The 26,253-nt window shown below is 41.7% G+C and overlaps 2 protein-coding genes and 1 long non-coding RNA gene across 7 annotated transcripts in view; 1 reads left to right on the forward strand and 2 right to left on the reverse strand.

Annotated features, from left to right (window-relative positions):
* Positions 1-2,576, reverse strand: part of LOC308385298 (NACHT, LRR and PYD domains-containing protein 12-like) — a gene marked incomplete at its 5' end in the record, with an annotated part of 48,935 nt that extends 46,359 nt beyond the window's left edge. The window contains 2 exons of the mRNA XM_080864138.1: positions 441-584; positions 2,539-2,576. Coding sequence (XP_080720264.1) covers positions 441-584; positions 2,539-2,576 — 182 coding nt within the window. The remainder of the gene's footprint in view (positions 1-440; positions 585-2,538) is intronic.
* Positions 2,577-5,391: 2,815 nt separating this feature from the next.
* LOC308385908 lies at positions 5,392-9,336 on the forward strand. Its single transcript, XR_013969666.1, has 4 exons — positions 5,392-5,592; positions 5,827-5,922; positions 6,371-8,601; positions 8,680-9,336. It is a non-coding gene; the product is annotated as an uncharacterized lncRNA (long non-coding RNA).
* Positions 9,337-13,444: 4,108 nt separating this feature from the next.
* On the reverse strand, positions 13,445-25,838 carry LOC308385401 (ribonuclease inhibitor-like). 5 transcript variants are annotated; one of them, XM_080864253.1, is made up of 8 exons: positions 25,459-25,663; positions 25,237-25,326; positions 23,470-23,650; positions 18,921-19,094; positions 18,021-18,197; positions 17,168-17,335; positions 16,175-16,348; positions 13,445-15,165 (listed from the first exon to the last, which is right to left on the reverse strand). In XM_080864253.1, the coding sequence occupies exons 3-8, from the start codon at positions 23,589-23,591 to the stop codon at positions 15,159-15,161; spliced, it is 822 nt and encodes a 273-aa protein (XP_080720379.1). In that variant the 5' UTR covers positions 23,592-23,650; positions 25,237-25,326; positions 25,459-25,663; the 3' UTR covers positions 13,445-15,158. The 5 variants fall into 5 exon arrangements, with proteins under 5 accessions (XP_080720379.1, XP_080720378.1, XP_080720377.1 ...); XM_080864252.1 differs by lacking the exons at positions 25,237-25,326; positions 25,459-25,663 and adding an exon at positions 25,688-25,838 and having other exon boundaries at positions 23,470-23,653; XM_080864251.1 differs by lacking the exons at positions 25,237-25,326; positions 25,459-25,663 and adding an exon at positions 25,688-25,835.
* Positions 25,839-26,253: the final 415 nt, after the last annotated feature.

Genomic DNA, 26,253 nt, shown 5'->3' on the forward strand with positions numbered 1-26,253 from the left:
AAAAGGTGAAGTTTTTAATTGTCAACTCTTTTTACCAGTTCTACATCAGATATAAAAATACAAGCATTTAAGATTAAATTTTATTTATTTTACAAACTATTTCAATCATTCATTACATAAAGGTGACATTAATGTAAAGGTATAATATAGTGCGAAGTCTACTAATAAGCAAAATGTAACAAGAAACAACACAATACCCAACACATCTCAGTAATTCAAATACTGTAGAAGTTAAAATGATAACATGGATAACGTGCATTATTAGTTATGCTAAAATAAAGCAGAACAATGAGCTGCTCTGTGAAACACACTGAATAGCTCATTTTTTAAATCCAAGTCAGCTGATAGAGGCTCAGCCAATCTGTGACTAAACTGGATGAGCAGTTAAGAACTGGATGGATTGGATATTCCTGGAGACGAGTTACTAGCAGTGATTTTACTCTGTGTCTGAGGGTCCAGCTTCATCGGTGAAGTCTGTAGGTTGTTGTTTGGACCGGTCACTCTTCACAGGCAGACGGCAGAGTCCTGCAGACTTCGCTTTGTCCTCCTCTTCCTCGATCATCATCTTATGGACTTCAATCAGTCTGAGAGGCACAGACACGCAGTGAGTTCACAGTAATTGAGTTTTGGATTTTCTTTGTATTGTAGCTCTGACATGACCACATTAAACTGATATTTCACACCACATGCTCATACTGTCTGCTTTATCATTTAAATCATTGGCTGCCCGCTGCCCTCCTTGTCTGCCGTCTACAACTCCCGTTGTCTTAGTAGGGCCAGAAACATTTTAAAGGACACTACCCACCCCGGCTACAATCTTTTCAACCTACTGCCCTCTGGCAGGCGCTTTAGCTTCCTCCCCAAAAGCCATCACCATACTCAACTCAAAATATCTGAAATATCATCAATTCTCTGACTGTCTGTCTCTGTCAGCACTGTACTATGTATTTATATTTATAGTAAATGTATAGTTACATTATTGTATAGTTTTTATAATGTGCTATAAGCACATGTGCACTTTTATAGAGCTGTTTCTAATCTCGTTGCACTATGTATAGTGACAATAAAGGCTTTCAATTCAATTCAATTTATGTTGGTGGGACTATTTGAACCCACCCATCTTTACTTATAATACAGGTTTCTAATAATTCATGTGAAATCTAAATACTGTGTGCCAACATGATTTATTATATAGATTTGATCAAATTTGTGGATAGGCCTTTATATCCTGTGTGTGGTGGAAAGTGGAAACCCAAAATGCAGAGTCACATAACAGAGAAAAAAATCATCCACCAAGTGGCATCAAATGGGGAAAAGCTCACAGGCATGCAGGAAACAAGCAGTGCAACACAACAGTGAACGCATGCAAATGGAGGCTTTAAATATACTGGAGGCTACTGGGGGGGAAAGAACACAGCTGGAGTACAATAAGGAACAAGTGAAACTAATTGAATGATAAAAAGGTAAAGGGAAGTAAAAGTGATGAAACTAGAACTAAGAAAACCTGAAAACATAAACATGGACAACCCAAAGGAGGATTAGCATCTAAGAAATCAAGACTCAAAACACCACAAACAACTAAACAACCCAAAAGTTAAGCTGAAAATATTTGACAGAACTTAAAAGTCTTGGGGTCCAAGACCCAGGACCACAACAACACATTAATATCATTTTTTCCCTCCATGTCCCCACAATTACATTTTCTTTTTCTTTTTTTTCTTTTTTTTTTTAGAAAAAAGAGAGTTAACTGAAGTGCAGACGGCCTTAATTTAAGTATTGCATCAATGCAAAATTGTCTAAGTGTATTTTCTGCATATTGCAGCCATTTGTAGATTAGTAGTATCACTCTTGTACAGGTTTGGTTTTTGGGCTTTTCTATTTGTGCACTATTCTTTCTAATTATTTATTTTTCTGTTTTTTTCCCCCCAAATATATCTCTGATTCACTTTCAAGTCTGTGTCTAGGCTGAAACTCAAGTGTAAACTCTTTTAATAATGACCTTTGACCTTTCAGTGTTTCTAATTCGCAGCAGGACTGTGATGTGAGTATCTGAAAAATTTTCACAATTTTCAAGCCATAAGAGTGACGTCTCTTTAAGCCTGTGTGCATGTGTGTCGCACAATACTACTACTATTACTACTACTACTGCACTAGGCCCTCAGAGGGACACATTGCAGCAAGGGTTAAAGGTCAGACGCCTGCAGGCTGGGGGTTGGGGCAAACATCCGAGCGCTACACAGTCTTGCAGCTGATAAAGAGTGAACTACTCCCATCTTTCAGAAGTGATTGCCAGTTTGCTGGGTTTTATTTAGAGAACGAGAGAGCGAGAGAGATCATGTTCTACATCACGGTTTAAAAAACGGGATTTGTTAACATGAAGCAGTTATCAAATGAAACAGGGATCAGCCCTGTTTTTGGCACTGAGTGTTGAGATGTGACAGTTTCAATAAAACCTGCAGATTCCTGCATTTATGGAGAGCATGAAAAGTTAGCCAGAGACCACAGACATGAGAATGTGTCTGTAATTCTGACGCTCACCTGTGAGAACTATGAGGCAGACTGTTCACGTTGTTCATCCTGAATGATTCTTGGTCACGACATTTAGATCATCAGAGAAAGGTCATGTCACTCCACACACATTTGGAAAATCTCATAGTTTGACCATAAAATCAGAGAATAATTACAACTTGGCTGCAGCAACATGAATAAAGACAAATATCTTCTATGTGGCTGTGTTTTCATTTGCAAATATAAGATGTTAAAAGAACTTGTGATGTTAAAGCTGGTCTGATGAAATGTGTGAATATTTCCATCTGAGAGTCTAGTTCTAAGAAAATATTTGGTTAACTTTTACAAGAAATAAACAGCGTGTATTTTTCAGAGAACTGAGTTGGAAGTGCGCTCTAAACAAACCACACATTGCCACCCACGGCCTTGTCTTGGAGTATTTAAGTGTTAAAGTTCACATCCTGTCTGGGTGGTGACTGTATTTTTTCACCTGAGCTGCTGTGAATGTTGCAAAAGCCCCGAAACTGATAATGCAGGTCTCAGTGTTCAGAAGCCTTTTTCTCAGTGCTGGATGATTTCTGTCACCAGAGTTATTTCATATATTAAAAGGACATTGGTTTTAATTCATGCACCTTTCCTTTATCTGGAGAGCCTCCGTTTTCAAAGAGAAACTCATGCAGGACACCTGAGCTCACACAGGCTCTTACTGAACTGCATCTTTGTGTATAAATGAAAGTAGATCACCTTTGATTGCAGCATCGCAGTGATTTTCCTCATTTAGTAAATATATTCCATATTGTAACAAATCAAATCTCTTATTTTCTTATGTTTTCCTGTCGTGATCCAGTGACATCATATATATTTATATATATACATAATATGTTTATATGACAGTAAATACATTTTATGTTGGTTTATTTTGTTGTTTAGTCTGTATATGACATTCATTATAGCAGTTAGCACTAAGTCACTTTGAATGTTTGGTGTAAATGAACCGCGGGTCACACTTGTCATGTACTGTTGGATGGAGGCAGTGAGCAACACACAGGAGCTACTGATCTCTGAATGTCTGACTTATAAAATCTATCGTTTAATAAAAATAAACAGTTTTGAGTAAACTGTGATCAAGAGAGCTTTAAAGAGAAAAACAAAGTACTTGTAAATAACTGGATTAATAGGGAAAATGTGCTGATGAAATCTAATGGAAGGAGAGTTACATACACTAAATGAAACAGGAAGTGTAATCATATGTGACTGAATGTTCACATGTGATGGAGTTTTCACTTTTACAGGAAAGAAGAAAATGTGATTTTAAAGTTTAAATCCTGTATTAAATCATAAATGTGGAAAACATTAGTTAGATAGAGACGATCAGATCGAGTGATTTGATGTTAATGTTGTCTAAGAAGACCTGACGTCCAGTAGGTTAAAAATGAGGTGAGAGAGCTGAACCTGTGTGGGGGTCGTGGGGGTCGTGGGCTGCAGATCAAAACTATTGAGGTGTCTTATAATACCACCACTGGCAGAGGTGCAGGGCTTGTGTGTAAACCAACTCAGACAAAAGGTCATATACGTGATCTTATGGTCTGGACATTTGCATCACGGACATTGAGGATTCTGAGATTTCAGATCACTTCCCAGTTTTGTTTAATACTGTACACTGTAAACCCGAATGTTCAAAGTAATTAAATAGATTAAGTAGTGTATACTCAAAGTCTTTAAAAGTTCTGTTAACTTAAATATGTCAAGTTCGTGTAACATGTTCTTCTTTTTGAATAAATGAAACTAATAATATTTGATTGAATTGAACTATTTCTATATTAAGTAAGCATCACTTAAAATCATAACTTAAGCACAACATAACACAGATAAGTTAGGACACATAAGAATGGTAAAGTCCTGTTATTTTTGTTGTTTCAAGTAGGTAGGATTTAATAATAAACTTAATTTATGTAGCACATGCTAAAATACAATAAAATCTCAAAGTGTTTCACCAAATAAGTAAAATCAAATTGTCTTAAATGCATTAGTGGAAGACAAAATGTATTTATTTTAATATTCATTGTTTTATCAATGTATCCTACATATATATTTTTAATTTTTTCCGTAAGTGTTGAGCAGCTGCAGGAATCAATTTTTATTCTGAGTTAATTTCTGATTCACCCTCAGAAGCGGAAGGCGGCGCTAATGAGCATTAATACGAAACACAGAAGAAGTAAAGGTATATGGGCGGGAACAGCACCAAAGAGGCACGGACACGGACGACTGGAGAAAGTTGGACCTAACGGCAGCAACTACCATCACTGGACTTACATTAAGTTTTCAATGTTGATATTAGTTTATTGTTAAAATACGAATATTTAGTTGTATTTTGGGTGCGTGTCGAAAAGAATAGCAGAAATGTCGGGTCCGTGTTTTTTATGTGCTTTGCTGCTCTCCCCGAAGGAAACTTTGCGCTTGCAGAGCTAGCATTAAGTTGTTGTAATGAGGGTGGCAGGCTGTTTAAAAAGTTAGATACTACTTGTTCTAGAGGTGGCGCCCGGTCTCCTAGTATGAAACAAAGTGTTTTAATCTCTCTAAATTTTTAAACCCCCTCTCATGACTCAGAATAGTTGGGTCCAAACAAGCCCGTTGTCCCTGCAGTTACACAGCGGAGATGCCTGTCTGCAGTGAGAGTGCTTTCAAGCCGTTTGCTTGTTAGAAACGCTATATTTTAAACTATATGTGCAGGGTTAGGGTTGTGAAGGAGTGAAGGAGCTCTCGGACCTCTGGCCTGCTCTAAAAATGGAGTCTGAGGTAATATGGATCAGCTCTCTTTAAAATGAAAATTGTAATTCTTACTCATGTGGCAACTTTTTGCTGCTTTATAAAGATGTGCGAGATTCTTCAAATTGAACTGTATTGTCCTTCTGCTGTAGTTGTATGCAGAGTTTCAGCGGATTACAAATCAGAACCTGCCCAATACATTCTACGCTGAACTTGACCGCCATCTTCCTCGACTGATGACCTTATTCAGCCAGGGCATCAAAAACTGGGAAGACAGCAGATGCCCTGGCTGAAATTCTAAGAATTCACAATGAACAGGTAATAATAGATTGTTACACATTTCATAGGTTGAACCAGTGGAACATTGGACAGGTTCAATGATTTAAATGAGCTTTTTGAATTTTGCTATTACTCCACTTTGTGTTTGCTATTTGTCTGACTGTATTAAAGATGTGAACAGGTTATTTGTGGACATATGTTCTGATTTGACTGTTGTTGTTGTTGTTCAGTAAACTCACCAGTATATACAATTCTGTTTTTATCTGGAAATAGGAAATCCATGATATCCACACCAAGCGCACTACCGTTCTCCCTGCCCTTCCTGTCTATCTGCGTGAGGATGTCTCTGGATTTTTCAGAACCTGCACTGTGAGTGTCCTTAAGTATCTAACAGATACTACTGTGTATATAAACAGTGCATCAAAGTACAAACATGTATTTTGATGCACTGTTTGGACTTACCTTTGTTTAGTCTACCCATACGGTTTCCATGTATGGTCTTTTCTGTCTCCTCACTACGAATGAACTGAATTGGTGTTTTGTTGAAAGTGATAAGATGTTTAGTAAAACATTTTCCTGTGTATTTCCTTTAGCTTAGTTTCAGTCTATCTCACACCACTTGATTCTCTGGTGAATTAGCTGATTTATGTGTGCAGAACATGGATCTTCTGTTTTTCACCTCTTACAGTGAGACTCAGGTCTCCCTTGTAAAAGAGGTATTGGATCTCAATGGGAGTTGGTAAAATGAGAAATTATATGTCGTCTGTTGTATTTCTTGGGTTAGATTGTGATTAGTATCTCTTTTTCATTAATTCAGGACGAATCTGATGAGTTGGAGCTTGATGGTGTTGAAGTGGCCCTCTTCACTGTCATCAGTGACCATGACACGACAAGTCCAGTTCACTACCAACTAGGGCTGCCACGATTAGTCGACTAGTCACGATTACGTCGACTATCAAAATCGTCGACGACTGATTTAATAGTCGACGCGTCGTTTGAAGCTTTGTAAGATCACAAAAGACGCAGGAATAAGTAGTAGGATTTAAGAGTGTAATAACGGACTGAAACAGAAGATGGCAGCACTGCATGTACAAGGATGCCAGCTGCCGTTAAACCCCGAAGAAGAAGAAGAAGCTGTGTCCCAGAATTCATAGCGCAGCCCAGCTCAGTTTCCAACAATGGCGGCAGCTAGTTAGTTTTAATGTTACTCTTATTATTCTTTCTGGGTCACAAAATAAACGTTTAACATATTTTCAAAAGCGCTCCGACGTTTTCGGAGACGTCTGTTACCCACTAGCTCGATAGCGAGCCGGGGGCTAGGCTCACTAGCGCCGTGAGAACACCGGACTCCTGGCAGATCATTTTCAAACCCACCGCCGTCTTTCGCTACTCAGGTTAAACATGATATATGAGTCACTTAGATAACTTAACAATGTTGTTGTTTGGCTTTTTTTGTATTTTATTTGTTCCTGAGTAAATCGGTTTGGCTGAGATTAAATTTATAGTTTTTACACAGCTGAATAAACGTCAAGCAGACAGCTGATTATCAGAAGTGTGAGATGCTCCAGAATTTACTCCGGTGTCCTGTTATATTTTAGATAGCAAGGAGTTTATTAAACTTCACCGAAACAATCTGCAGATTTCATTAAAATTTAATAAACTATCATCTTGTCTTTATTTTTAGTTAGCACAGACCTTAAACACTTAAAGCTGTAAGCTAATGATAGTTATATAAGAGCAGATGCTGCTGGTGCAATAAGCTGTACGTTTTATGTCCAATGGATGATGATCTGATTAGTCGACTAATCGCAAAAATAATCGGTGACTAGTCGACTATCAAAATAATCGTTTGTGGCAGCCCTACTACCAACCTGTGAAAATCTCTGTCGTCATTGAAAGTGATGCCGTGTTCAGTCTCCCCAGATTTGGTGAAGCCTTCCTGGTAATGTTTGGACTGATCTATGCACCTCAGCTACCCCAAAGCCCTGACCTTTAGAATTTACTCAAAAGATTTTACTTGGTCTAGAAAGTGGTAAACTGTCACCCAGGTTACAGACCCTCAAGAATGACTTGTCTATGTAGGAACTCATCTGAAAGAAGGATGCAGGGTGAAGCATTATAAAAGGCTAGTTCAAAGTTCTCTCCTTTTATCTAAATAATGCCTCAAAACGTTATTGAATTACTCTACAGGTGTTCAGCCAATAGGTCCAAACTATACAACGTGCCTTTGTTCTCATTAACATAATGCAAAGCAACACTAATGTTTTGTATGTTTTAATGTTTTTCGTAATACTATTTCCAAAACATTGTGGGCTGCGCAAGATGACCTAAATTTCACTGTTTGATACTGGTTAATGTAAAACAAATAGCATTGTAATTCACTCAAATTGCTGCCCTGTTGCCTTATTCAGATATTAGCCAGAGAGCCAACAGCACATTTTGATATTATTAATTATTATTTGGCATTATTTTTCATTACTCTGACAGTTTTCCTGACTAAACAAATTTTGGTCTACTTATTTTAATTTATAAATGTTTTTGTTAATTATTTTTAATTCATTTAATTTTTTATTTTTTTAAATGTATTTAATTTCAACATAGTGCTAAAAGGGAGCAGGCAAGATACTGTTCAATAGGGATGGGTATCGAAAACCGGTTCTTGTTGAGAACCGGTTCCCACTGTTTCAATTCCTTGGAATCGTTTGCCACTTTTAAAAACGATTCCCTTATCGATTCCAGTCGCCCCGAATGACGTCATCACGTTGAGTAGCGTCTTTTACCCAGTAGGAAACACGGCGCCTGAGCGGCGCAAACGCTCAAAAGTTTGGTTACAACTTATGAGAAAGGATGACAACAGGGCAACGTGCAATACTTGCAAAGTAGAGATTTCATCAGAGGGAGGAAACACTACGAATATGCAAAAGCATTTGCTCAAAAAACACGCGATTGCTTTCAACGAATGTCGTGTTTTTGATCCGCTCCGGACTAGCGAAGCTCAACCCAGCAGCAGCGGTAGCGTTTCCACGTCCTCTCCCGTTAATACTGCAGGTAACTAATCAATTAGCATTGCATATTATGTTAGCGCGATTTACCTTATTACAAAACCTGCTATTACTGTGCATTTAGTGACCATGATGAGAGAGACAGAGTCTGGCTGGCTCAGATGCTGGCAGTTCTCGCTGCAGTCTGCTGGTAGCGTCTCCTTTCAGGCCAGGATAGACGAACGTCACCGAGCAGTGACTCAGTTTGTGGTCAAAGGCTTGCACCCATTTGCCACAGCAGATGCCCCCGATTTCACTTTGATAAGTGAATGTGTTTAATTGTAGGCAGGGACATTACTGGATATTCTTGTGTAATTGCTACAGAATAATTTATGTTAAACTTTGTTATTGCTACAGAAGAATATTTATTTTATTATTTTACATTTACAATTTTTTTCCTGGGGACCCTGTGACACCCCATTGAAGAGCCGTAGGCTGGATCTCTTAAGATCTCACTGTTGGGTTTGTAAGGCCATGTTACTCCTAAATTTGTCTCTTGTTCAAAAAGAAGATATAAAACAAAGTTCTAAGCTAATCGACTTTAGTGTTCTCCTTTTTAAAAAAAAAAAAAAGAATCGATAAGGAATCGAATCGTTAAACAGAATCGAAAATGGAATCGGAATCGTTAAAATCTTATCAATACCCATCCCTACTGTTCAATGGCAGATGTTTATGACTTTTGCATATTAAGTTACCGATACTCGGTGTAATTGAGGCAATCAATTGCCTCAAAAATTTTAAGTTTTGGGTCACATGTTTTTAAGTATCAAGTAGTCAACATATTTGACTAACGTGTACTTAAAATAATGACAACACAAACTAATAAACATTTGAGTTTTGTTAACATAAAAATGTTGTGGTTGTGTACTTATGTTTTATAAGTTCTGTGAACTTATTTCTTTGAATTTGTAAACTTGAAACTTTAAGTCATATTAACTGCAAATATTTGAGTTGACTGTTCTCAAAAGATACAAGTACCATGTAAACCAAACTTTTATGTTCTGGAAAAATTTGACTTTTGAGTTGATCAACTCAAAAAAATTGAGGCAATCAATTGCCTAAATTTTTTTGAGTTCTGGTAACTTATTCGGGTTTACAGTGTAGTGAGTAATGTGGAATTGAACAGTGATGGTCCTGTGTGGCAAACGCGCACGATTAACTCCCAGTCAATCGCTCCCTTCACTGATGGTTTCCTTGACTCTCCCCTCTCTGATGCTAGCTGTAACGGGGGTTTATCAGCGGACGAGCTTGCTCTTTTCCCTCTGAGGGTTAAACGTGCCAAATCCTCACAACCCTGGCTAAATGATACTACTCGCGCCCTTAGGCGTGAATGTCGTCGCGCTGAGAGAAAACAGAAGAAAGACAAACTCCACGTCTCTCTGGACATCCTTCATAATTGTTTATCTAAGTATCAAAAGTTAAATCAGGGCTCTAGAGTGCGACCAATGGTGCGACTAAAAAAAAATATTTGGTTGCACCTGTGCGACCAACTGTTCGGGTAGCAAAAAAAAAATAAAAAAATCTGCAACCTTCCCTGTGGTCAACAACAGACACACATTATGCCCCTATCGTGGACTAAACCAATCAGAGATAGTCAGGGGCGGGACCTCTCTGATTGGCCGTGGTCCAGTTGAAAGTGCAGGTGGAAGTGGGAGGCGAGTAGCTTGAATAAAGCGATATCAATTCATTAAACCCTGAATCGACTTTTAAATAACTGTGTTTTGCCAGAAACGCCAGATTCTCAGATTAAAGCTCACAAAACCATTTCAACAACAACCAAACAGCAGATGAGAGCAGGTACACGGACTCCACACAAAGACGTAAACACAGACCGACGCATCAGAATCAGCTTTGTCTTTCTCGGCTTTCTCACCCGACGGCCCGCAGACGGACACGCTGTCGGAGCTCAGCGATCCCGATGCGTCCGGTCCGCGCTGTGTTTACGTCTTTTTGCGCTGATTCTGAGCTGCAGGTTTTGTCTCTCCAACCAAAATTCACCGAGCCAGCAGCAAAAGAAGCAGCAAACTGCGCTTCACATTTGATCAATGTCGTCATGAATTTTGCTGTTTTGCTTCCACGACTATTAAAATCACATCCATGCACAGCTAGCTCTCTCTCTCTCTCTCTGTACTTCAAGAACAGTTTCCGTCTCCAATCTCTGTTTTCTGTATTATTCATTGGCTTATTACCCACCAGTCTACCGTTGTTTACAGCGCTGTGGCTGCTGTCTTTTTCTTTTTCACTTAAATGACCTCGGACAAGAAAGCCTATTTTTCTGTTGTTCAATACTGAAGAAATTTAAACTTTATATGCAGAACATTGCAGAATATTTTTAAGGTTATCTGCTATAAAAAGCCAGACCAGGAAAATCTCCTTCATGTTTTTCTGTTTTATTCTCAGTTACTTTCACACAAAGGCACCTGCTGTGATGCTCACAATTCTGATGAAGTCAGTGCTGATAAATGATCAGAGTTATAATATTTCTGACTGTCTAAGGCAAAGTTGAATCGAATCGGGACTTTGAAAACCGGAATCGAATGGATTTTAGAAATCAGTGATGATACCCAGCCCTAGTGAGCAGCCTAGGCACGACAGAAGTGGATGTAGCTGTAATAGGAAAAGAACTATTGATCACTTTTCTGTTAAGGCCTGATCCTTCTGAAATTCATAGCCAGTGCTCTGACACGGTGTCATCAATCTTTGAATGCTGAAAAAGCACAGTGTATCCAGACAAACACATTATATTATATCAATTATTAGAAAATTTGTGTGCGCCTAACTTTTGTGCCGGTACGCCTAACGGCGGTACGCCCATGGCAAAAAGTTAGTCTAGAGCCCTGTTAAAGCTGCCAAATCTGCCTTTAGTCTATCATTATTATGACTAATAGCCACACCCAACCTTTTTAATACTTTTAACTCTGTGATAAACCCTTGCACTATCACTTATAGGGACGCCTCCCCTGCTCTTTGTGATAAATTCTTAAAGTATTTCTCTGAAAAAGTCTCAGTTCTAAGGGCTTCTCATCCATCTCATTCATCGTCAGTTTTAGACCCAGTTCCAGTCTCTGAATGTTTGACTGTCCCTGAGTGTCTGAGAGCTGCTGAGCGCGCAGGTGTTTCACTGCTGCTGCATCTAATAAACGCCAGAGAACAACCGCAGCTCGGATGACTTGTTTTCTCAGGAAACGGCAGCTGTCGAGCAAGACAGCGGAAACACAGACGACTGATGTGCTGAGAAAGGAGCGCGAGCCGCCGGGTTCAGATGAACGGGTCAGAAAACGAGCCCTGTGCACCTGAAGCTCACCTGAAGCTCACTCGCTGATGTGTTTAAGGACGCACAGCATGTGTCACGCGCATCTTTACGAGCTCACAGCAGCGCGAACAAACTGGACACCGGATGTCTGTGGGGGACATCCAGTGAGAGACGTCACTGTCACACGTGCTAAACTTATCATCTCAGATCAACGTGATGTTCCAGAGAAGATGAGCGAGAGGAGCAGAGGAAACGAAGGAAAAGTCTCCGAGTTTGGGAGCTTTGTGCGCGTACTGCTGAATAAATCAGGCCCAAGCAGCTCTGACGCGCTCTGCGCTCTTTCTTCATCAAAGATAAAAACCTGTAACACGGGAACCTTCGTTCGGTGTAAAGTCTGTGCTGGCAGGGATGACTCCACAGCCCGCGGGCTCTGTGGGAGGATGTTCTCGCCATAGAGCAGGTGCACAGCGGCTGTTCGCGTCTCCGCAGTCAAACACAGAAAAACAAGCAGCACGTTGCGTGAACACTCACCAGCCTCAGCCTCTTCCCTCTGTTCTCTCCAAACTAACGGACTCGAACTTGCGAGTCTTCTTACCTTCCTCTCTGCAGGAAATCGATGCTGCTGTGTAACCCCGGGGTGAACCCTCGCGGGCAGAAACCGCACACCATGAAAAAGCAGCGTTCAGGTGACAGCTGTAACCGCTTTGCCTTAAAAGGTTTGGAGAAAACCTAACAGAGAGCTTCTCTGTAACAGCGGGAACTAAACTTCTGTAGTTTTTTGTCAGCACAGAGACGTCATGTTTCTGAAGCTGTTGAATGTCTGAGCAGCGAGAGGACTCGATTCTGTTTTTCTTGCTCTTCCTGCAGCTGTGACAGCACAGCGCCTTATTATCGCAGGCCTCAGTTTAATGGTGTTTATTACTGGTTTTTAGTTGTGGTTGGTGGATGCAGTTGTAGCTTCTGAACTCTTTTGGTCTGTCAGATGTTTTGTGACACGTCATAAGCAGTGCTGAAATTTATCAGGATGCTCTTAGAATGACAGGACTGTTCAAGGACGTTTTATTTATTCGTGCTCTGTTTTAACTGCATTGATGCCCAACAACATCACAATATGCAGGAAATAAATATTACAATTATGCAGTTTGGTGTGATGAATAGATTCTGTTGATGGCGCTGCAGTCTTCATAAACCGCTGTGGATCAGAGCTGCTGGCTTTAAAGGACGATCGCCCCCTGCTGGTACTAGAGGCGAAGCATGACCAGATGTTCTCTAGTGTCCCAGCTTTGTTGGATACTAACGTTGGAGTTGGCAGTAATGATATCAGTCAAAAACATGTATACCTGCGAAACAACACTAGCAGCTGTGGCAGGTGTGGAACATCAGTGGGACAGGTGGAGTCCACAGCTGCTGTGGGGACAGTTTCTTAGAGGCTGACGATCCAATCCCACCACAAAGACTTCAAGCTCCCTCTGCAGACATGTAAAATGTTGTGATAAGAGTCACGGACGGACAAAACAGCTCAATAAACACTTCATCACTGCTGTTAGCTTCCCACTGACAGTTCTAATCTGGTGGGTAAAAATCACAAAGTAACAGATTAGTAGTATTTTTTATTTTAATATTATTTTTTTCAACACTCACCAAGTGAAAGCAAGCCCCCAACATTTAAACTGAAAAAGTAAGATTTAAAAGGGTAAATATAAGAATTTAATTTAAACTGAAAGATAAAATCAGACCATGAAAATACCACATACGAGAGATTATTGCATTTTCACAAGTTCATATTAAAACTTCAGTTTTAATTGGTACTTTTTCCATGGCTGAAATTTGGCTTCTTTGAATTTGTATAAACTGCTCAGAATTATTATTTTAAACAACTAACGTGAAAGTTCCTGCATCACACACGTTTCTTTGAACGGGAGTCTCGTTTAGTTACAAACGTGCACCGCCTCGATAAAGCAGGTGTTACTCACATGACTCGAGTGCTGCAGAAGTCCAGAGACATGAAAAGCAGGCTCTGTCACATCGATAATTACATACATCAATAACACACATGCATGATAAACAAAGCTACTCGCATATATAATTTTCTCCTTTCTAAAACAGCTGACTTTGCTCATATGATCATGTAAGTTGCACCAGCCCAACTCCAAATGGCATCGTCAGCTTTAGTCTGCAGGACGTGGCGGTACTGTTTCAATATGAAACGTCTGCACACTTTAGTTTCCATGGTGACTCCTCCAGCCGTTTCACTGACTGTGTGCTGATGTTCGCTTGCATCCTAACATTTAAAGCTTCTAATTGTAAAAGTTTGCAGATTTGGTGGAAGCCTCTCGTCTTTGTCCCAACTGGAACATCAATCTCTCACTGAAGTTGAATGTTTTTTTTCATTCCTCTAAACAAACAAGCGGTTCCTGAGATCCTCTGTTAACATTAGCAGACCCTGAGGCAGAGAGGATGAGGCACAGCTTCATCAGTGACACGCAGCAGACCGCAGGCTCATCACTCTCAGAAGGTTATTTAAAATTAAACAGCTTGAAACTAACTAAAAAAAAGTTGTAAAAACAATGAAGAGATTACCAAACTTTACACTGTTGCACCTGTTCAGTTATCATGGGCTTGGATGCTGTTTTCCAAGGCTGAATGATCAGACATGAGCTTTAATGACTGTAAAATTAATAACTGGGTCAGCACAGGATGGAATTTATTTAGATGTTGTGTCATCCACACAGGGCAAAAGTATAGAAATAGAAAATACAAACAAATGTCTCTTGCACCTTGACCACTCTCTTTATATCCGCTAACAGACAGCAGCACTCTGACTGGAATATGAGGAGCAGTACAGTTCCAGTAGAGTTAACTGTACTGAACAGAAACTAGACAGCCGGGAGTGCAGAGGCATCTATCTGTATATGTGTTTATGTTTAACCACGAAACAATCACTGAACATTTCCACGTGAAACATTTTTTACATCACAAAATATTTTTTCCCAACAATCCGGTGCAACGTGTCAGTCCAGATACACTGATGATCCTGTCAGATCCAGAGGGACACACAGGGATGATGCTGGACTCTACATTGTGTCTGACAGTGGAGCTGTTCTCAGAGCAGTTCACTCTGCAGCACTGACAGTCATCTGCACTTCATTCCTCTGTCAGTCACTGCTGGATGAAGCTCTCCTCTCCACCTCCCAGTAACATGGCCCAGTCAGAGCGTCTCTACACACAAGCTGCTGCTGCTTCAACCTCTCTGGATCATCAGGACACAGCTGCTCCTCTCAGCACACACACCGTCCTGTTTACCATCATCATCACCACCTGCAGAGAGAAGGAGGAAGAGCAGAGGAGATAAACGAGTGTTTCCAGAGACTGTAAGCTCTCATGAAGCTCACACACCTGCAGTCTTTTATCATTAATTCTGTCTTTGATTTCAATCCAGCTCACAGTAGAAATAAACTGCTGAGAGACCTGAACGATTTCATGCTGTTCCACTAAACCACAGAGTTGTTGAAGAACATCCATTTTCTTTTCTTTTTTTTTTTGCCTGTCCCGTTTGGCTCTTTTGCATCAGAATTGTTGTCTAAAGGCAAAGAAAGATGCCCAACGGATTTACTTTACCAAACTGACCATCCCAGCCTTGCCGTAATGGTCCATTTGATTCACCTTTTATTGTTTATTTTATTTTCACTTACTGCACACGGGACAGACTTGACTGGGGGAAAGAAGGGGAGAAAGAAAGAGGGAAAGAGAAACAGCTGAGAAGAGGGACGGGGGAGAAGGGCAAAAGACAAAAACCAACAGAACGGGCAGAGGAAAAAAAATGCATATATCGATCACCTGGATCACCTGCTGAGAAAGAAAAAAGAAAGCAAGCAGAAGAGAACAAGAGTAATAGAATAAACAACATCACAATGATATATGGGAATATGACAGTAAATACTAAATGTTAAACATTATTGTGCAGCACATAAGATCAACAGAACACAGTGTGCTTTGAGGTAGGAGCCAAAAAGGGTGTAGTTTGTGGGTGTGATCACCCGTGTGTACACCTGTGAGCATGGACGCGCTTGTTGTTTTAAAAGGTTCCTTCATGTAATAATCTGCTAGAGGGTGTGACTAATAAATACAGAGGACACTGAACATGTCAGCTTCTGATTGGCTGTTATCAATTTCTCTGTCCAATCCTGAAGCCTGTCACCGTTCTCCTCTCACAGCTTCACTGAGAAGCTGCAGCTTTACAGGAAACACTGGATCTTTGTTTCATACTGACTGTGTTTAGTACAATACTGCTGACAGCACCACCCACTCACTCCATCACTCTACTGACCTCAGTTTCTCCAGTCTGCAGTCTGGACTCTCCACCAGCTCGAACAGCCGCTTCATGTCCGATTCCTGCAGATCGTTTCCCCGTAAAATCAGCTCTCTCATAGCAGAAGAGTTGGACTTCAGCGCTGCTGCCAGATAATCACAGCTGATCTCTGACAAACCACAGTCCTCCAATCTGTATAAAGAATGAAAGTCCAACAAGACAGACTAAGTGTTGGACATGTGTTGTGGCTCCATTAGGGGAGCTTCTAAATGTGATGTGATAGCCCCTCTGGGTCTGTCAGGTCACAGGACTGAAGAGAGCTCAAACTGGGCACACAGCTGTTCCAGTCTGGACCAAAGACTCTATACTGGGACTTAGGGACTGCTTTGACTGCACCCACTGGGACTTTTTAAAGGCTCATGTTCTCACTTAGATCATCCACACTTCAGTCAAAGGTTTGGACACACCTTCTCATTTATTGCTTGGGACCATCAATTGTGTTGTGCAGAAGTCAGGTTGGTACATAGCTGTTAGCCCTATTTGACAACTGTTAGAATTCATATTAGAACCAATCAGCTAAGTAAAAATAAAACAACAGTCCATCATTTCTTTAAGGAAAATCACTAAAACTTTGAATGTGTCCCCAAGTGCAGTCACAAAAACCATCAACCGTTAAATCACAAGGTGTGTCGTGTATTTCTACTTCTTTCTGGGGAAAATGGGGATTACATTGAAAACAGGAATTATTTTCCACAATAACCAGCCTTGGATTAGTAAATCACTGAAACATGTCCATGAGGGAGGGGACACAAACATGTTTCCGAAGAAAACAAGCGTATCAGGATGGACGAGTTAAATTTACTGTGAATTATCCAGAAATGAGAACGTTGCTCTGCTACAGTCATTGGCCTAATCCTCACTGCACATCATTTTATTAAAAGCTTTCTGTTTACTGTCAGCACAGCTTTTACATCATATTCATATCACTACAAGAACAACATGGTGACTGACCTCAAAGACTCCAGCTTACAGTCTGGCCTCTCTAGGAAACCACACAGCTTTCTCACTCCTGAATCCTGTAGACTGTTCCAGCTCAGACCCAGATCTTTAAGATGGGAGGGGTTGGACTTCAGAGCGATGGCGAGAGAACTGATATCTGACAAACTGCAGTCATCCAATCTGAATGAAGAATAAAAGATGCAGGTTTATTAGACAGTGTTTTTGCCTGAAATCATTCAGTGTTTCATAATCTGTTCAGAGCTGAAGACGGTCGTTACGATGTCGATTCAATATGAGCCCAAAATAAAACTGATAAATAAAAGGCCTCCATCTTTCTACGTCATGAGCCTGGGTCTTCGACCCAGTGTTTTGTTCTGGACTCATTCTATGTCTCATGTGGAATTTTATGTTCAAGCTCTCTATTATTTAGTCTTGAGTTCAGCATGGTTCTGGCTCTCGTCCCCAGAGTGGAAGTCAGTCATGACCCCGTCTCTCTGTGTCCTGTCTCCGTGTTCCCTGTTTAGTTCTGTACAGTTTACAAGTCTTGGTCCCGGTCTCAGTGTTTGTTGCTTCCTTTTTTACTTTGTGTATCTTGTCAGTAAACGTATGAAAATACTTTTAAAAGTCCAACATTTATGGTTCATGCACTCCAAAGACGACCAGTGGGTGGGACTGGAGTCTTTGCCAGGCTGATTCTGGCCCCTGGGCCTTATGTTTAACACCCCTGGTTTAAACCTTAGAATAAAACAAACTTTAACATGAAGATCCTCATTGTGGATCAGTATAATATCAGCTTTACGTCTTCATTGTCAGGACAACTTTCACATCATATTCATGTCAGAACAAATCAAGCACGATGACTTACATCAGCGTCTCCAGTATACACAGTGAACCCTGCAGAAAACCACACAGCTGCTTCAATCCTGAATCCTGCAGGTTCATGTTGTGACTCAGGTCCAGATGTTTAAGGTGGGATGGGTTGGACTTCAGAGCTGAACCCATATCAGATACCCTGATATCTGACAACCAGCAGCGCTCCAATCTAAATAAAAAATAAAAATGGAGATAAAGTCATAATTGTGAACACATCAGTTCTTCTCTGTGTGCTGAGCTGTCAGACTTAGTGGAGTGGATTCAGGACACAGACACCCTCTGTGCTTTTAATTTTTTTTTTTTTTTTTTTACTCTTATTTGTGTTTATACACCACTCTACATTTAATCAAGTTATTATTGATGGCTTTGTCTTTGGTCGTTTCTTCCTCCCCTCCCCTCTTCCTCCCCAGGTGTTGATAGCCCAGATCTTGTTCTTCCCATTCAGCGGACTCCTCAGGACTTGCCTGACCCTTTGCAGATATTTGGTGGTCAAATTCTCTGGATTATTTGGAAAGATCATTTTATTCATGTGGTCATTTTATAATAATTTAAATGTTGTTTGACAAACTCAGGACAAGCATTTATTACTGCTTTACACAGACTTTACAGAGTACAGTGGCGTTGTCTTTCCTCGTCATGAATAATCATCAAGAGTTTATGTAATACCAGTGAGGCTTCACCTGACTCCTGTGTGTTTTAGAAAATATTTGAACATTTCAATAATTCCTTTCAGTTACATCCGATGATGTGCTTGATGTTGCTCTATGTGTACCTCTGACATGTTAACCATTTACCAGAGGAGGTCATATCAGAGACGTCTCCTCCAGAAAGTATCAAACACCACAGATCTGAAATATAGTAAAACAACAACAGCTGCAGTCAGTGAACTCACCTCAGAGTCTCCAGCTGACAGTTTGGACTCTCCAGTCCAGCACACAGAAGCTTCACTGCTGAATCCTGCAGTTTGTTCAGACTCATGTCCAGCTCTGTCAGATGGGAGGGGTTGGACATCAGAGCTGAGGCCACGACTTCACAGTCAGTATCTGAGAGCCCACAACCGATCAGTCTGTGATCAGAGAAAATATGAAAGGTTTCAAGAAAGTTACATGAAAAAAGCATTTTCTTCATTTTTCTTTACAAGAGATTCAATTTTTTTTTTTACATTTTATTGACCCAATATGCAGACATTTTTGATCTATCAGCCCCAAAATTATAGATCTTTGTTTATTTTGATTGTTAAAAAAAAGAAAGAAAAGAAAACGAACTGCAACTTTTTTTTGTTTAATTTATGTTTCATAATTTCTGAGCTAATCAACCATTGCCACAGATTTTACATAAAAATGCCTTTATTTAAAGAACAAAAACACATATTTAATTAAGGTATGTGACATATGAAGCTAAAATTAACAGCAATCGTTATATACTGTACATTCAAACTTTGGCCCATAACATTTTTTGATGATGATGGAGCAGAAATTATTCTAAAAATGTAATAATTTGGGAGCCACCCAGGTCTTGAAAATGAAAAATAGTGTTACACACTACAGCATCAGATTTTACTCGACATGGGTTTGAGGAATTGTTCAGTGAGCATAAATCCAGAAGCTTTCGGTGAAGTTCCAGTGTGAGGCTGACGCACGGATACATTAATGTGACATCACTTACAGTTTTAGGGAGGACTCACAGCGGCGTGTTAGTTCATGCTTTAAAGTCAGTGATGTCCCAGAATTCAAAGAAAAAAAGCAGTGTTTTTAGCAGTTTATGAAAGATCGACAAACTCTAACATAACGTGATCCAAATCATCCATGAAGTGAATTTAATCAGCTACATCTGACATCTGTGGTCATGAAGTCATTTGAGCGCCTGGTTCTCTCCCATCTCAAGACCCTCACGGCCCCCCTCCTGGATCCCCTGCAGTTTGCATACAGAGCCAACAGGTCTGTAGATGACGCCATCAACATGGCCCTACACTTCATCCTGCAGCATCTGGACTCCCCAGGAACCTACGCCAGGATCCTGTTTGTGGACTTCAGCTCTGCCTTCAACACCATCCTTCCAGACCATCTCCGAGGCAAGCTTTCCCAGATGAATGTGCCTGATCCCATCTGCCGGTGGATCACTGACTTCCTGACGGACAGGAAGCAGCACGTGAGGCTGGGAAAGAATGTCTCGGACTCCCGGACCATCAGCACCGGCTCCCCTCAGGGCTGTGTTCTTTCTCCTCTGCTCTTCTCCCTGTACACCAACTGCTGCACCTCCACCCACCAGTCTGTCAAGCTAATCAAGTTTGCAGATGACACCACCGTTATTGGACTCATCTCGGACGGGGATGAGTCTGCCTACAGGAGGGAGGTTGAACGTCTGGTGTCCTGGTGCAGCCACAACAACCTGGTGCTGAATGCCCAGAAGACAGTGGAGATTATTGTGGACTTCAGGAGGCACACAGCCCCACTCCCCCCCATCATCCTGACTGACACCCCCATCACCTCTGTGGACTCATTCCGCTTCCTGGGTACCACCATCACCCAGGACCTGAAGTGGGAGCCCACCATCACCTCCGTCATCAAGAAAGCCCAGCAGAGGATGTACTTCCTGAGGCAGCTGAAGAAATTCAACCTGCCAACACGGACGATGATGCAATTCTACACTGCAATCATCGAGTCCATCCTCACCTCCTCCATCACCGTGTGGTACGCTGGAGCCACTATCAGGGACAAACAGAGACTGCAGCGTGTTGTGCGCTCTGCTGAGAAGGTGATTGGCTGCAGACTCCCATCTTTGCAGGACCTGTACACCTCCAGGACACTGCGGCGTGCAGCTCGGATCTCAGCTGACCCTTCTCACCCTGGACACAGTCTGTTTGACCTGCTCCCCTCAGGCAGGAGGCTCCGGTCCATTCGCACCAGAACCTCTCGCCACAAGAACAGTTTCTTCCCCTCTGCTGTTGGACACATGAACAATAACCATATGACTGTTCCCACCACTAACACATGACCCTACGCTGTGTTCACTGCATCATTCCATGTTTGGCACTGATCACCACCTGCACTCATGTATATATCTTTCTACGTAGCACTCTTAATTCTTATTCTCATGTATATATCTCATGTATATCTCATGCACATATCTTTCTACGTAGCACTTTTAATTCTTATTCCTACTTTTATTTTTTCATGTCTATTTAAGTGCTATTTATGACACTATGTTTGCACTGAAGCACCGCAGCAATTTCCTAATGTTGTAAACCTGCTCAACATTTGGCAATAAACCCCTTTCTGATTCTGATTTCTGATTCTACAGTCTGTAGTACCAGTCTGTACCACAAGGTGGAGAAGAGAGTCTAGAGTTTTTTTGGCTGGGGCAGTTCATGGAGCTCTCTACACTCTCTGTGACACCACCTGTGAGACTCAAATAAAATAAGCCAAAAGGTGAAGGCAGCTGCTCTACACCTCTGTACAAACGCAGTAGCTGTGTTACATTCATGTATGATTAAACCAGTCAACTGATTTTCCTTTTTTCTTCGAATCATTAAAATCTTCAAACAACCAGAGCAATAAAAACGGGTGATAACCAGAGGAGCTCTGTGCAGTCCTGGTCACAATGACTTATGAGTGTGGATTCATTTTATATTACCCCCTTCCCAACCCCCTGACTGTGGTTCAGGGGGTTGGGAAGCTCATCTTGTAACTGGAAGGTTGCCAGTTCGATCCCCAGCTCTGTCTGTCCCTGGGCAAGACACTTTACCCTACCGCCTGCTGGTGTTGGCCAGAGGGGCCGATGGCGCGATATGGCAGCCTCGTTTCTATCAGCCTGTCCCAGGGCAGCTGTGGCTGCCTCCACCAGTGTGTGAATGAAGGAATAGTGGAATTGTAAAGCGCTTTGAGTCTCTAGAAAAGTGCTATGTAAATGCAATCCATTATTAATATACACAAACTACACCTTTCTTGGCTGCTACCTCAAAGTGTCTGTGAAGGTTCTCAGTCATCCAGGTCATCGTAGTCAAAGGAGCTTGGAAAGAAAAGCGTCTGGACTTCTTTAAGTTGCTTGAAGACGTTTCACCTCTCATCCGAGAAGCTTCTTCAGTTCTAAGGTCAAATGGTGGAGAGTCCCAGATATAAACCTAGTGGGAGTTTCCCCCCACAGAGGGACAAAAGGACCCCCTGATGATCCTCTAATCGCCTGAGCCAAGGTGGGAAACTGGGTGTGGGTCCCAATCAGCCAGAGTTTCGTGTGAGTTCATTGTGAAACCTGGCCCCACCTTATCATGTGAATTCCTGAGGTCAGATGGCCCAGGATGTGAGTGGGCGTTAAGGCGTCTGGGAAGGATCTCAAAACTGTATTATAGATGGCAGAGAGTTGGTGTCGTAAACCCCGCCTCTGTTCAAAGATGGTCGCTCACAGTGGACATAGATGCTTCTTTCACTCCTCTTTCAAACCATCTGTCCTCTCTGTCCAAAATGTGAACATTGGCATCCTCAAAGAGTGACCTTTGACCTTTAGATGCAGATGGACTGCTGAGTCTTGTCCTGTGGAGGTGGCTCTTCTGTGTTGTGCCATGCGCTTGTGAAGTGGCTGTTTGGTCTCTCCAATGTAGAGGTCTGAGCATTCCTCGCTGCACTGTACAGCATACACCACATTGTTAAGTTTGTGTTTTGGCGTTTTGTCTTTCGGGTGAACCAGTTTGTGTCTGAGTGTGTTGCTGGGTCTGAAATGCACCGGGATGTCGTGCTTGGAGAAAACTCTCCTGAGTTTCTCTGATACACCGGCTACATAGGGGATGACAATGTTGTTGCGTCTGTCCTTCTTATCCTCCCTCGCTGGTGTCTGGTCTTCTTTTCTGTGCCTCTTTGCTGACTTTCAGAACGCCCATTTAGGATAGCCGCACGTTTTGAGTGCTTCCTTTACATGTGTGTGTTCCTTCTTTTTCCCTTCAGGCTTAGAGGGAACATGTTCTGCCCGGTGGTGTAGCGCAGCGCAGTTTCCTGGACTGCGCTGTGCACATTGAAGAGAACGGCAACCTCAACATCGAAGTTTACCGGAAGCCCACACATACGGACCAGTACCTCCTCTTTGACTCCCATCACCCTCTGGAACACAAACTTGGAGTAATTAGGACCCTACACCACCGGGCAGAACATGTTTTTTTCTCTCCCTCTCTTTCTTTCATTTTGTCTCCCTGTCCTATCCCCCAGTCATGTCTGTCCCGTCTGTAATGACCAAAAAATCAAATCAAATAAATACATAATAATAATAATGGTCAATCAAATGGACCCATATGGCAAGGCCATGATGATCTACTTGGTAAAATAAATCCACTTGGCATCTTTCTTGGCCTTCAGACACCAATTCTGACGGCTAAAGATCCAAACGGGACAGACAAAAAAAAGAAAAAAAGAAACTGAAACTACTAAGGTGAATACTGTTAGCACATCTGGACCCACCGAGCCTTTTTGCAGCTCTTCACAAGTGCAATCACTCTGTGTCGTCCCTGCTCTGCTATGTTGTAGTCCTCGATGTCAAACTCATCCACGATCTCCTCCGCCTCGTCCATCATGTAGTCCATAGTTCTGCTGTTGAGAAGCACTGATGGCTTCAGCCTCGGGGATGATGTTCAGCTTTAATCTGCTGAACAGGAACAGCAAAGGATCAAAGGGAAGCACTTTCACCAGATGAACACACGAGACTCACGATTCATTTAAAGGATTTTCTGTGTGACGTCTTAATCTTCACAGAGTTGTCTTCGGAGTTATGGAGGACCAGAATGTTCAACACAGCCAAGCTCTTTTTGTGTTAGCTAAACAAAACCTAAAACCCCAAGTGCACTCACATGAACGTCATGTCACAGGTCATGTGACTCTTCTTCTGTGACCCCTGTGAGATCTGCTTGCTCCAGTCAGAGAGATTATCAGACAGTAATAAAATGGTGATAAAAATCTATTAAAAACTATAAAATATAACCGCAAAATCCAAATCTGCACATACTACGAGATTAATGCTGCAGGAAATTGTGCAAATTGCCGGTTATTTCTAAGGAGATGGCTGCACAACTTTAAAGTGGCTCCATTTAAGCATTACAGCTTCCTGTCCCACGGCACACTGACGCTGTGTCCATGTAGGATGGAGGTGACTTCTACAGGGACAAACACACAGCTCCATCCTAGAGTGAACACAGACAAGTCTGAGAAGAAAACAGCAGCTTCAGCTTCGACCTGACACATTTTACATCCCAGTTTGATTTTCTTTAGAAACGTCTCGAGATTATTCACCAAACGGTTTGTTAGAGCACAGAGAAAGTCCTGGATTTAAACAGTAACAAGAGCCCAATATATCCCTGAGGATTAAATTACAGACAGCTGTGTTAACAGCAGAGCTCCAACACTATCAGAAACTTCTGCTTTTTAATTTATCAAGAATGTTCACATGACAAACAACAGACTCATTACACTGGGGAGAAATCACGTCTGTAAGCTAATAAGCTGCTGTCAGTTCAAAGGGAAATTTATGAAGACAAAGTCACAACTATCTGAACATTTTTTAAAATACTCCAATTATTGCATAATAAATGAATTATTAAGAGACTTAAAGCCTTAATAATGAATTTATTAATAACCTCAGACCATTTTAAAAAAGGACTCAATTTAAAAACTTGTTCCTCCAAATAAAGTCTGAAACCCGTCTGTTTGTGCAGGGTGGAAGGAGGACACTGTGGGCGCGCTGCAGCCAAACTACACACACCTGCAGATGGACTACAAACAGGTCATTCTGTATTACTGAGGCTGTAATGAAGTGACATGAGATCAGGTCCTCATATTTCCTCACAGACAGACTGAACGAATGCAAACTGAACTGTGTGAGCTGAGTTTTTATATTCAAATCAGCTTCACACAAAGAAACAAGCTGATTAGAAACAGTTTTTGTTCAGTGTTCAGCTGCAGCTTTAACAGCCTGTGGAACATATCAGCTTTGGCATGATGAAAACTGGCTGTTAACGTGACCTGTGTCAGTTATCATTGATGTTGACGCTTCATCAGTCAAACAATCTGGATCCTTCAGACCAAAGAAACAATGAAATGTGGGAGAGAAAAACAGGAAGAAACATCCACCAGGACCAGGCTCAGGGAGGCAGTTATTGGCTGGTTCTGAGGGATTTTCTAAACGCGCAAATCAGTCCGTGCATGATTGCATCGCCCCGCCCATCAAAAAGTCACCTGCGCGAACAGATCAGCTGTCGTCGGTTTCTGGACTGAGTAACGTCGCCCAACCGTAGTCTGTATACAGTGTTGTTGTCCTTCCTGCTCCTGTCACAGACGACATGTTTCATGTCAAAGACACTTTCAAACTGCAGGATTTATCGAAGTCACTGCCGAACCCTGACTGCAGCTTCCGGCTTGTGACCGGACACTGTTAGTGGTTCAGGATGAGGGACACACCTGACACATGTTATTCACGGCGGTTCCGTTAAACGCACATTTAACAGCAGCGCCTACAGCGTCGCATGGATGACGAACCCGGAAGTGAAACAGCGCAGACAGTTTTCTTTGAGCTGGCTTTGAGTCACTGATCACAGAGTTCACCGTGACGGTCCTTCTCCCCTCTGCAGTCCACAGACACGCACACACTCCGACAGCAAAGCTACAACCACGCTGTGCCAACACTCACCCGCCTCCACCTCCAGCGCACCGCCAACTCTGCTCCTTCCGCCTTCCTGTGCTTGTGTAATCACGTGATCAGAATCGCCCCTCCCTTCTCCAAACTCAGTAAATCAGGAGTGTGTGTGTGTGTGTCACTGATATTCAGCGTGTACAGTTTATGAAAACAGTCGCTTGGGTTATTGAACGATCTGCACGGACAGCAGCTGTTCAGGAGTCACGCGGGGCGGGAGACACTGTGACGTTTCACAGGTGAGCTCTTCACCTGCAGGTCTTTGTCTGGAGCGAGCTTTCTGTGTGGCTCCTTCTTCCCGCTGCTCCCCGAGACTAACGGCTGTTTCAATTCATTTTCATCTCAGTTCTTCAGTTTTGTTTTGTTATAAATGTCATTCAAAATTTGAAGATTAGGATTTGTGAGCTTTTCCTCGGTTGAACAAGGACAAATCCAAGAAATGTTCCTGAAGAAAACTGAACGTTTGATGGCAAATATGAGGAGAGAACCTCTCAAAACACAAAAAGTTAAAGCTTGAAATCGATTTCCAGAATAAAGATGAAGGTGGTGTCTGACCGATGTGC

The sequence above is a fragment of the Rhamphochromis sp. 'chilingali' genome (genome assembly GCF_963969265.1).
Source record: "Rhamphochromis sp. 'chilingali' genome assembly, chromosome: 18".
Classification (NCBI taxonomy): Eukaryota; Metazoa; Chordata; class Actinopteri; order Cichliformes; family Cichlidae; genus Rhamphochromis; species Rhamphochromis sp. 'chilingali'.

What these genes read in the sequence shown, in the direction of transcription:
- LOC308385401 (XM_080864252.1), bottom strand. Translation starts at nt 23,591, where the DNA reads ATGGACTACATGATGGACGAGGCGGAGGAGATCGTGGATGAGTTTGAC. An exon ending in AAGAGCTGCAAAAAGGCTCG is followed by an intron (nt 19,095 to 23,469) that starts GTGGGTCCAGAT and finishes CTCTGATCACAG; the next exon opens with ACTGATCGGTTGTGGGCTCT. An exon ending in TGTAAGCTGGAGTCTTTGAG is followed by an intron (nt 16,349 to 17,167) that starts GTCAGTCACCAT and finishes TTCTTTATACAG; the next exon opens with ATTGGAGGACTGTGGTTTGT.